Source organism: Pseudorasbora parva, chromosome 16, assembly GCF_024679245.1.
Source record: "Pseudorasbora parva isolate DD20220531a chromosome 16, ASM2467924v1, whole genome shotgun sequence".
Lineage (NCBI taxonomy): Eukaryota > Metazoa > Chordata > Actinopteri > Cypriniformes > Gobionidae > Pseudorasbora > Pseudorasbora parva.
This window is the reverse complement of record NC_090187.1, coordinates 16,895,132-16,906,801: the sequence shown is the minus strand read 5'-3', so window position 1 is coordinate 16,906,801 and position 11,670 is coordinate 16,895,132. Positions and strand designations below refer to the sequence as shown.

The window sequence follows — 11,670 nt, the reverse complement described above, 5'->3', positions numbered from 1 at the left end:
AACAATCCTATGAGCCAGTCTAGAAACAGTGTCTTCGTAGATGGACTGCAAAGAAGGCACATCTTTTTGGCCTATCACTTTCATTGCTGTTTTTATGATGTTTTGAAGTTTGGATTTTTGTTGGACTGAGATACCACCAAACCATGCAGCCATTCCATATCTGATAATACTTTCAAGAACTGCAGAATAAAAGATCCACATAAGTGCCCTGCTTACACCGAACAGCCTGAGCCGGCGGAGGAAGTGCAGTCTTTGGGCCAGTCGCCCACACAGAAAATCGACATGTTCATTCATTTTCAGGTTACCATCCACTAGAAAACCAAGATATTTGAAAGTGCTGACCTGCTCGATCACACTATCATCAATTATAACAGGAGCATGATCTCTCACTGTTCTTGGATCAAATATCATCTCTTTGGTCTTTTTTACATTAAAAACCAGATTGTGTTGTTCACACCAACTCTTAAAATAGTCGATCTCATGCATGTACACAGAAGGGCAATCATCTTTATACAGTAGGCTTAAAATTACTGTATCGTCTGAGAACTTGATGACATGATTGTTACACAGACGGCTTCTGCATCCATTTGTGTACAGTGTAAATAAAAAAGGAGAACTCACACAGCCCTGAGGAACACCTGTGTTAGAGTATTTGATTGGAGAGAGGACATCATGTACTCTATCTTGCTGTTGTCTACCTGTTAAAAAAGAATAAAACCACTTAATAATAGAGTTCACATTCAAATCAGAAAGTTTCTGGACCAGTTGCATAGGTAGTACAGTGTTAAATGCAGACGAAAAATCAAAAAATAAGACCCTAGCATAAGCTTTAGGGTTTTCTACATGTTTGTTGATAAGATACATTAGGGTAGCAATGGCATCCTCCGTACTGCGACCCTGTCTGTATGCAAATTGGAGAGGATCCAAACTAGAGTGAACATCCGTCTTAAGCATATCCACAATGATCTTTTCGAAGCACTTCATAACCACAGATTTTAAGGCTACAGGCCTTAAGTCATTGTTAACAGTGGGACAAGATACTTTTGGCACCGGGATAATTACAGATTTCTTCCACAGAGCGGGGACAGAGTAGTTCAATAAGGATTTTTGGAAAATTGGACACCAAGCAGCAGTCAGTTCCAAGGCACAAGTCCTCAGTAAGATGGCTTAAAGGCCATCCAGTCCAGATGATTTTTTATTGCAGACCTTACTAAAAACTGTGTGGACCTGTTTAGGATAGATAGTAGGACAACAAGAAGCAGCACTAATCGATAAGTTGTCAAAAAATCCAGCACACCCTTGGGGAGGATTCATGGTCTCAAACCTGAGAAAGAAGTCATTAAGTTCATCAGCTCTCTCAGTGTCATTAGTGGTGGAAAGTTGGATCCTGCTGGGGTTCATGTTAGTGATGCTTTTCATAGTGTCCTACAGTTTTTTATTGTCCATGGAGCTGAAACTGCTCTCTCGACAGCCTCTCGATGTTTGACTCTTGCATTCCTTAGAGCAACATTTAGCTCTCTCTGTGCCACAGCTAAAGCTGTTTTGTCCTTGTTCCTAAAGGCCTGTTTCTTTTGTTAATACAGATCTTACCATCCTTTGTTATGTATGGTTTATTGTTCGTATAGTGTACAATGTCTTTCTTAGGTACGATATTTTCTGTGCAGAACGAGATGTAATCCGTTATAGCCTCAGTTGCCTCGTTGAGATCTAGTCGGTGAAAAATGCTCCAGTCTGTACTATGGAAACAGCCTCACAGAGTCTTGATGCTGTCCTCGGTCCATTGCAACACAGTTTTGTGCTGGGGCCTGTTGGACTTGAGCACAGTTTTATAAGTGGGCAGCAGGTAAACAGTAGAATGATCTGAATTTGCGAGAGGAGAAAGTGAGTTTGCCTTATAGGCATTTTTAATATTACCGTAACACTTGTCAAGGATTGAGCTGTGCCTGGTTGAGCATTTGACAAACTGATAAAAGCCAGACAGTGCCACTTCTGGCTTACAGTGATTGAAGTCGCCAAGAATGAAGAGAGGAGCTCCTGGGGTACACTGAAGGAGTGTATGAGAACAGTCAGCGAGTAGGCTAGCTGCCCTCTTAGCATTCTCATAGTCTCTAACAGTGACTTGTTTACACCAGCTGTTACTCACATAGACACATATGCCTCCTCCTCTGTTCTTCCCGGATGTTTCCTTCCTGTCAGAGCGCCAGCTGGTAAATCCTTCCAGCTTCACCAGAGAGTCCGGAATATCTGTTGTTAGCCACGATTCAGTGAACACCAGTATACACGAGTCCCTGTATTCGTGGCAGTATCTAATGTTGACACGGAGCTTGTCCATTTTGCTCCGCAGCGACCTCACCTTGCTAAGTATTATAGATGGCAGAGGAGGTCTAAGTCTTCTGCGTCGTAGCCCTTTGTCTAACACCCCCTCTTCTGCCTCTCTTACGTCTCTGTTGTTTAACGGCAGACTTAACTGTCTCTGGGACTAACGCCGGAGCTGATGCTTCCACGTTTTGCAGGGCTTCTCTTGTGTAGACCAACCGCGTCCCTGTGTGTGGTCGCAGAGGAGACAAACTTTTACCCGCAAGTCCGTTAGATGGCCCAGAGTGGACATTTAAAAAATTGTTCATTTTGCTCACTGTGTAAATTCACAGATCAGAGTTCAGAATAGTGGCCGCCAATAGCATGTTAGCATGCACGCAAACTCACGCTAGCTAGCGCAAGCTGTGAATCCTCCCGATAGCAAATAATCCAAAATTTTAAAAGTATGTCCTTAATGGTTAGCCCAGATTATCACGTTACACTACATAAGAAACGCTGACATGCATAACTATGAGAACTAAAACGCAGGCAAACCATACAAAAAAACTAACAAACAAACAACCACTACTGAGCGACACTCGCCCGGGTCGCCAGCCGTGCAGCGCCACCGGAAGGAGGCATTGCGTTATTCCATTCCTGTTTGGAATGGAATAACGAGAACAGATAAATCTCGTGTTTATTAGTTTTTTGGTTTAGTTTAAAAAACGGAAAAAATGAGATTTTGGCTCGATTTTTCATGTTTCATTTGTGGTTTACAAATCGGTTTATGGGTTCAATATTTCATTTCCACACGTAGGCACACATAGAGCCTGCCTCTAGTGGCCAGTTGAGGAATTGCAGTTTACATTACTTCCGTATTGGCCTCAAGACAGATCGCGTGAGGTTGGGTTCGATATTTCATTTCTACACGTAGGCGGCGCTGAAACGTCCCTTTCATCTGATTGGTCAAACCGCTCTGCCTTCAGCGCAAGCTTTCATTCTGTCAGGCAGAATACAAGTGCGGAGCTGACAAATGCAATTTAATAAAACAAATGTCTGAAAACACCACACACGTAGGCATTTTGAATTGCCATTGGGTATGAAATGTGCTATACAAATAAACTTGCCTAGCCTTACCTTGCCTTACGGTCACAAATGCTGGTTGTAATTAATGTAAGAAGATAAAAGAGTACAAAATAAACAGTCATATAATAAATCCAACAGGAAAACTTGGGAGCTATAAAGAACTAAAGGTTTATTAAGGTAAAGGATTATTACAAAGGGAAATAATCAGAGCACAAATGGCCGACAAGTGAATGTAATTAGTAACTAAGGAAACTAATATGAACAGTCAAATGAGAATTGAGTAGGGCCAACAGAGATAAAACTAAACTAATATAGCAAATTACAGAGCATACATGTTACATTTATGTTCAGTTTACATGTTATTAGTGTAGGCTATTTCCGATAGAAGTCTAATGCGAATAACAAATATTTAAGCAATTGTTTTCTCATTGGCTAAAGTTAAAGCCAGAAAATACGCAATTCAGTAAGCAACACCCACACAATTGTATTCAGTAGATGGAGACCCAATAGATATAAGACAGAACCACAGGTTTAGCTGTCTATTAAGGGTTTAGTATGGGGTTCTTACACACATGGCTTCTGTTCACACTAGTGAGAGCAGCTGACCCTCCATGCAAGTTGTGGGGGAGTCCTGACACTCCTCAGCTTAGAAAAGATGGGGATGTGATAATTGGGGGCATCTTTTCCTTCCATAACAGCTGGGATGAAACTATGCCTACTTTCACATCAAAACCAGAGCAGCCAAAATGCAAGAGGTGGGTGGATAAGGACACATTTTGACGGATGTTAAAAAAGGTACAATGGATAAATTATAGGATACCTTAACATGTATGCTTGTATTGATATACTTTTACCTGTCTTAACCTTATGCTTTTTATTGAAATTTATTTAATTATTTGATTTATTTATTTCTGTATAGTTTGAGTCTCAGAGAATTTCAAAATGCACAGACAATGGTATTTGCCATTGAAGAAATCAACAAAAGAGCTGATATTCTTCCTGGTGTCAGTTTGGGTTACAAAATCTATGATTCATGTGGATCCATAGAAATGGCTCTCAGAGCCTCTCTCTCACTAGTTAATAGTGTAAACACCACTCAGTTGTCCTGTCAGAGACCTAACACAGTCCAAGCTATCATTGCAGAAACCTCCTCTACTCCAACTATTGCCATCTCTTCCACTGTCGGACCTCTGCATTTACCTGTGGTAAGTTGCTGTATCTTCCGTATGATTATTATTAAGCTGTAATAAAACATTGACTTATGTAAAAATGTAAAAACAAATCCTACTAATAAATCACAAATTCTATTTTGTTTTTGAAAAAAAAATAATAATAATAATCCTTCCCCCGCAGATTAGTCATTTTGCAACATGCGCCTGCCTTAGTGACAAAAAGAAACATACAACCTTCTTCAGGACTATTCCCAGTGATTATTACCAGAGCCGAGCACTGGCCAAACTGGTCAAATATTTTGGTTGGACCTGGGTGGGGGCTCTTTGCAGTGATAATGACTATGGAAACAATGGCATGAACACTTTTATCCAAGCTGCCACAGAATTTGGAGTCTGTGTGGAATTTTCAGAAGCATTCTTCAGAACTGATCCCAGGGAGGACATTTTGAGAATTGTGGACATTGTAAAGAAATCAAGCTCAAAAGTGATTGTAGCCTTTGTATCCTACTCAGACATGGAAGTACTTCTAGGGGAAATAGCTCAACACAATATTACTGGTTTACAGTGGATTGGTAGTGAATCATGGATATCTGATATGAACATTGCTACTGGTAAATGGCAACAAATTCTTAGAGGCTCCATGGGCTTTGCCATCCCAAAATCTGAAATAAGAGGCCTAAGAGAATTTTTGACTAACCTTAACCCATTTTCTGGCATAGAACTATATAAAGAGTTGTGGGAAACAGTATTCCATTGTAAACTTCCCTCCAAACAAACTGTTGGAAGCAGAAGTTTGTGCACAGGAAATGAAAGTTTGGACAGTGTTCATAACCAGTACACAGATGTTACAGAATTACAAATTGCCAATAATGTTTACAAGGCTGTCTATGCTGTTGCTCATGCTCTGAGCAGCATAAGCAGTTGTTCAAAATTAGACACCAACCAAAGCAGATGCCTGGAGAAAGTCAACAATACATGGCAGGTAGCATGATTTGTATGTAAATGGACATGTCAACCATGTTGCAACCATTTATGTACTTAAGTACAGCCTTTGCTTTTACAGGTACTTAATGCCTTGAAGGAAGTGAGCTTCTACACCCAAACTGGTGAAAAGGTGTTTTTTGATAAAAATGGAGATCCAGCAGCCAGGTATGATCTCTTAAACTGGCAGCAGGGAGAGGATGGAACAACAGAGTTTGTTAAAGTGGGTTTTTATGATGCCTCTTTAGAACCAAGATTTCAACTTTCATTTAACAACATCAGCATAATGTGGGCCACAAATCAACACCAGGTAATTATTGTAAGCAGGCCTATAGATTTGAAGAATCAAATTTGTTGTGGTAAAAATTGTCATGTTTTACAGGTGCCTGTGTCAGTGTGCAGTGAGAGCTGTCCCATGGGCACTAGGAAGGCTGTGAAAAAAGGAAAACCCTTTTGCTGTTATGACTGTATTCAGTGTGCAGAAGGAGAAATAAGTAATGAGACAGGTATGGTACAATATTAGAAATGCAGTACCATTTCAGAAACCAAAAACAGTAGTGTATAATCGAAAATCATTTTATCATCAAACTTCTTCCTCAGATTCAGTGATGTGTCTCAAGTGCCCTGCTGAATTTTGGTCAAACAAATGGAGAGATTCATGTGTCCCAAAGCTTGTGGAATTCTTATCATTTGAAGATGTAATGGGAATTATTCTAGTAGTGTTTTCTTTACTGGGTGTTTCTTTTACATTAGGTATTGCTGTAGTTTTTTTTGTACACAAGGACACCCCAATAGTAAAAGCCAATAATTCAGAGCTGAGCTTCCTGCTGCTCTTCTCATTGACTCTGTGTTTCCTCTGTTCACTTACTTTCATTGGTCGGCCGACTGAGTGGTCCTGTATGTTGCGTCACACAGCATTTGGGATCACCTTTGTCCTCTGTATCTCCTGTGTTCTTGGGAAAACAATTGTTGTGTTAATGGCCTTCAGGGCTACACTTCCAGGAAGTAATGTCATGAAATGGTTTGGACCATTGCAGCAAAGACTAAGTGTCATTACCTTCACTCTATTACAGATTATAATTTGTATTCTTTGGTTAACAGTATCCCCTCCTTTCCCATATATGAACATGAATTATTACCAAGAGAGAATAATTCTAGAATGCAATTTAGGCTCCGATTTTGGTTTCTGGGCTGTGCTGGGTTATATTGGCCTCCTAGCTTTCCTTTGCTTTGTTTTAGCTTTTCTGGCTCGAAAATTGCCTGATAACTTCAATGAAGCTAAATTCATCACATTCAGCATGCTTATATTCTGTGCTGTATGGATTACATTTATCCCAGCTTATGTCAGCTCTCCTGGAAAATTTACTGTAGCCGTAGAGATATTTGCTATTTTAGCCTCAAGTTTTGGTTTGTTGCTTTGCATATTTGCTCCAAAATGTTACATTATTTTATTCAAGCCAGAACAAAACACAAAGAAACACATGATGGGTAAATCATGAAGAACACGGGATGGGATAAACACCAAAATTTATAAATATCGTATAAATTTGAATAAAGCTTTTGCTTCTTCAAAAATTTTTATAATTATGATTTTAGCCTCAACTTTTTTTAATTCTGTATTATTCATCCAGAATATTATATATTTTACTAAATAAATAAACATTGAAATATAGATTGAAAATGCTTAAAGAAATAAATTATGAATAATTATGAATGTTAGCTTTAACTACTTACAAATGCCACCTCATCAAACCATCATCTTAAAGTGTTTTTATTTGTATTTATTCCTGATGTGGCACAAACTTTCAGATTGCCAATACTATGAAGTCAATTAACTAATTATTAAATATACTGTAGGTCCAAGCTGTACCATGCAACAAATTTATGTTTAAAATGTAAGATTTACTTTAATATACTGTATATTCAACATACTGTAAATAAGGTCTGATGTTAAACAGTATAAATAGATTTAATAATATGTCAAATACGCGTTGTGAGTGATGCTTTAAAATTAATAAATGTTTAATGTCATCCCTGACATTTTTTTGTTGTTTGTTTTCTATGACATTTCTTTGCACACCATGAAAAAATAATATAAATATTTTATAATATTACATTATAATATAATATTCAAAGGATATTCTAAGAAAATGTTGGTATATGATGTAAACATCCAAATAATATGATGTATGGCAGTTAAAGCACATCCTCTGTTAAGGGTGTAAACAAAATCTTTGGTCTATAAAAAGGCGGAATGTGTTTGGTCACCAACTGTTTGAAAGGATCTGACCCACAATGTTGATTCTAGAGCTACTGCTGCTAAAGTCAGTGTTGATCAGGGCAGAACAGACACTTTGTAAGCGACAGGGTAAAACACAGCTGCCTGAGTTCATCAAAGATGGTGCCCTAAAGATCGGAGGCATCTTCACATTTTACACAGGCTATACTGGGGTGATTCCAAAATTTAACCAATTACCTCCTCAACCAAAGTGCAAGGAGTAAGTATATTTTTCATGCAAATTGTTATTTTAGTGTAATTTGTAGAATTACATAATATATTGGTGTATATATGTGCTTTGTATGCACTTGTTTGTCCTACTTTTTTAAATCTAATTTGTATCTAACATGTAAATGTATCTCTTTAGTATAAATTACAGGGAATTTAAATTTGCATGCACTATGATGTTCGCAATAGAAGAAATAAATAAAAACCAAAATATACTCCCTAACCACACTCTGGGATATGAAATCTTTAATGCTTGTGGATTTTCTAATATTCTTCAATCTGCACTTTCATTGTCCAATGGACAAGATGATGTCACTGACGAAATGAACTGCACCAAGGCAGATACTGTGCAGGCTATAATAGGTCATTCAGGATCCACCCCAACCATTGGGTTTGCCAGAATAACTGGCCGATTCCACATACCGGTGGTAAGATGTCAAACCATTTAATACTCAAAATGTTCAAAGTTACAAAAGGCTCCATACCATCTATTTTTGACATTGCCTCTCTTTATGGAAGACAAAACAAAACATACATAAATTATATATATATATATATATATATATATATATATATATATATATATATATATATATATATATATATATATATAGCATAAATCAAAAGCTGAAAATATATAGATGAAGAAGCATGTTTAATTTGCAAAAACAATGATCTGAATAGTAGAAAAAAAAGGCACTGAAGAATGAAATTAACCCATTCATACAGTTTCCTGTTTGTGCTCACGCAGATCAGTCATTTTGCTACCTGTGCTTGCCTGAGCAACAGAAAAGAGTTTCCTTCTTTCTTCAGAACTATTCCAAGTGATTACTACCAGAGCAGAGCACTGGCCCAGCTTGTGAAACATTTTGGCTGGACATGGGTGGGAGCCTTAAGCAATGACAATGATTATGGTAAAACTGGCATTGCCACATTTATTAAGGCTGCTCAAGAAGAGGGAGTCTGTATTGAATACTCTGAGGCTTTTGAAAGCACAGGATCAAAAACTTCTTTAACAAATATAGTAGACATTATCAGAAAGTCCTCATCTAAGGTAATAATGGCTTTTATGTCGCACAGAGAGATCAAGATACTGGTGGATGAGCTATTCAGACTGAACATTACAGGACTGCAGTGGATTGGAAGTGATGCCTGGATCACAGATGACTCTCTAGCAGATAGCAAAGGCCACAATTTGCTGATTGGATCTATAGGATTCACAGTACGAAATGCTCAAATACCTGGACTAGGCCCTTTTCTACAGGATGTCAACCCCTCTCAATTTCCTAAAAGCATGTTTCTCAAAGAATTCTGGGAAAATATTTTTCAGTGCTCATTAAGCCCAAATACACTACTCAGGGCATGCAATGGCTCAGAGAACTTGAAATATGTCAAACATCCTTTTACTGATGTGTCTGATCTGAGGTTCATCAATAATGTCTACATGGCTGTATATGCAATTGCTCATGCACTGCACAATCTACTGTCATGTAAGCAGCAACAACTTCCATTTGCTAATGGCACCTGTGCACAGCCAACAATACAACCCTGGAAGGTGAAATATCTTTTAAATTGCTGAAATCTTAAAACTGAACTATAAATATATGTAAAAATCCAAGTAAATTGCATGATTTAAACACATAATTGAATAAGAAAAGAAGAACAAAATAAACACTTTTCTGCCATTACAGGTTTTAGATTATCTGCAAACGGTAAATTTCAGCATGAATGGTGGAGAAACACTATTTTTTGATAGCGAAGGTGACTCCCCTGCAAGATACGAACTGGTAAACTTACAAAAGTTCACAAAAGGCACCATGGAGGTAGCCACAATTGGCTACTATGATGCAACTCAGCCTCGTGGGCAACAGTTTTCTATGAACAATGTCAACATCATCTGGGGAGGAGGCCTGAAGACTGTAAGAGTCTCTTTTCAAATTAACTTTCCAATCAAAACTAAATACCCAAGAGCCCATGAGATGCATTGATGCATTGTATCGGCTCAGATCCACAAGGCAAACATGTGTAAACATGTGCAAACATGTCACAGCATATTATTTTTCTATTGTTGTTCAAGTAGCTTTTCCCTGATGTGTGGCAGGTGCCTGTGTCTTTGTGCAGTGAGAGCTGTCCCCTAGGCACTAGGAAAGCTGTGCAGCATGGAAGACCCATCTGCTGTTTTGACTGTATCCTATGCCCTCCGGGAGAAATTAGCAACACAACAGGTAATGCTTGTCTAATTGCTCTTTTAATACTTGCAGTTCATCAAAAAAAGGAATATCTGTTTATCAGAAATATCAGTCACATTGTTATTTCACTTCCATTTTCATCCACACCAGATTCATCTGACTGTGTGAAGTGCCCTTTTGGATACTGGTCCAATGGCAGAGGTGATGAGTGTATCATAAAGACAGTGGAATTCCTGTCATTCACCGAAATCATGGGTATCATTTTAATGATGTTTGGGTTTCTTGGGGCATTTCTAACTATGTTCATATTTCTAGTTTTCTTTCACCACAGAGACACGCCCATAGTAAAAGCCAACAACTCAGAGCTGAGCTTCCTGCTGCTCTTCTCAATGACTCTGTGTTTCCTCTGTTCACTTACTTTCATTGGTCGGCCGACTGAGTGGTCCTGTATGTTGCGTCACACAGCATTTGGGATCACTTTTGTCCTCTGTATCTCTTGTATTCTTGGGAAAACAATAGTGGTGTTAATGGCCTTCAAGGCTACACTTCCAGGAAGTAATGCCATGAAATGGTTTGGGCCTCTTCAACAAAGAATCAGTGTTGTTAGCTTTACTCTTGTACAGGTCCTAATCTGTGCCATTTGGTTAATATTATCCCCACCTTTCCCATATATGAACATGAACTACTACAGAGAAAAGATCATCCTAGAATGCAGATTAGGCTCAGCTGTTGGTTTCTGGGCTATTCTGGGATATATTGGCCTACTGGCTGTCTTGTGCTTAATTTTGGCTTTTCTAGCTCGGAAGCTCCCTGATAACTTCAATGAAGCCAAGTTCATCACATTCAGCATGCTCATTTTCTGTTCTGTCTGGATTGCCTTTATACCAGCTTACCTAAGCACACCTGGAAAGTTTACAGTAGCTGTGGAGATATTTGCCATTTTAGCTTCCAGTTATAGTTTACTTATCTGTATTTTCATTCCAAAATGTTATGTTATTCTGTTAAGACCAGATGCAAACACAAAAAAACATTTACTAGGAAAAATGCCACAGTAACCAGATAATAATAAAAAAGAAACAGCACAATAGTTATATATGTTATATAAAACAATTGTGACAAACAGGATACATTTAATTTTATTAAAACAAGAACTTGTGAATATATGAATACAGGTCACAAAGATCATTGAAGACCTAGATATGGCCTCCCTCTAGTGGAAAAAAGGTGTAGGACTACTAATGTAAGACTTAATTAACTTAATTGCCTCTCTTTATCATATCTGTATGGGTGTAAATGAGAATAGTATGTGTAGTGTCATTATTATCCTTATTTTTACTAATAACTTGCATTCAATAATTAATGCATTGCCACTGTAAATGTTTTAATGGGTAATAATGCCATGTCAGCTTCTCAGTTAGTGTACTGTAATTCAGTAATGTTC

At 38.1% G+C, this 11,670-nt stretch overlaps 2 protein-coding genes across 2 annotated transcripts; both read left to right on the top strand.

The window, feature by feature from the left end:
- The first annotated feature begins 3,936 nt into the window (after positions 1-3,936).
- LOC137043212 (extracellular calcium-sensing receptor-like) lies at positions 3,937-7,033 on the top strand. Its single transcript, XM_067419396.1, has 6 exons — positions 3,937-4,136; positions 4,301-4,586; positions 4,735-5,535; positions 5,617-5,844; positions 5,917-6,040; positions 6,135-7,033. The coding sequence occupies exons 1-6, from the start codon at positions 3,937-3,939 to the stop codon at positions 7,031-7,033; spliced, it is 2,538 nt and encodes an 845-aa protein (XP_067275497.1).
- Positions 7,034-7,829: 796 nt separating this feature from the next.
- Positions 7,830-11,284, top strand: LOC137043337 (extracellular calcium-sensing receptor-like). Its single transcript, XM_067419594.1, has 6 exons — positions 7,830-8,032; positions 8,180-8,468; positions 8,792-9,595; positions 9,732-9,959; positions 10,142-10,265; positions 10,380-11,284. The coding sequence occupies exons 1-6, from the start codon at positions 7,830-7,832 to the stop codon at positions 11,282-11,284; spliced, it is 2,553 nt and encodes an 850-aa protein (XP_067275695.1).
- The last annotated feature ends 386 nt before the right edge of the window (positions 11,285-11,670 follow it).

What these genes read in the sequence shown, in the direction of transcription:
- LOC137043337 (XM_067419594.1), top strand. Translation starts at nt 7,830, where the DNA reads ATGTTGATTCTAGAGCTACTGCTGCTAAAGTCAGTGTTGATCAGGGCA. An exon ending in GCCGATTCCACATACCGGTG is followed by an intron (nt 8,469 to 8,791) that starts GTAAGATGTCAA and finishes GTGCTCACGCAG; the next exon opens with ATCAGTCATTTTGCTACCTG. An exon ending in AGAAATTAGCAACACAACAG is followed by an intron (nt 10,266 to 10,379) that starts GTAATGCTTGTC and finishes CATCCACACCAG; the next exon opens with ATTCATCTGACTGTGTGAAG.
- LOC137043212 (XM_067419396.1), top strand. Translation starts at nt 3,937, where the DNA reads ATGGGGTTCTTACACACATGGCTTCTGTTCACACTAGTGAGAGCAGCT. An exon ending in GGGCCACAAATCAACACCAG is followed by an intron (nt 5,845 to 5,916) that starts GTAATTATTGTA and finishes CATGTTTTACAG; the next exon opens with GTGCCTGTGTCAGTGTGCAG. An exon ending in AGAAATAAGTAATGAGACAG is followed by an intron (nt 6,041 to 6,134) that starts GTATGGTACAAT and finishes CTTCTTCCTCAG; the next exon opens with ATTCAGTGATGTGTCTCAAG.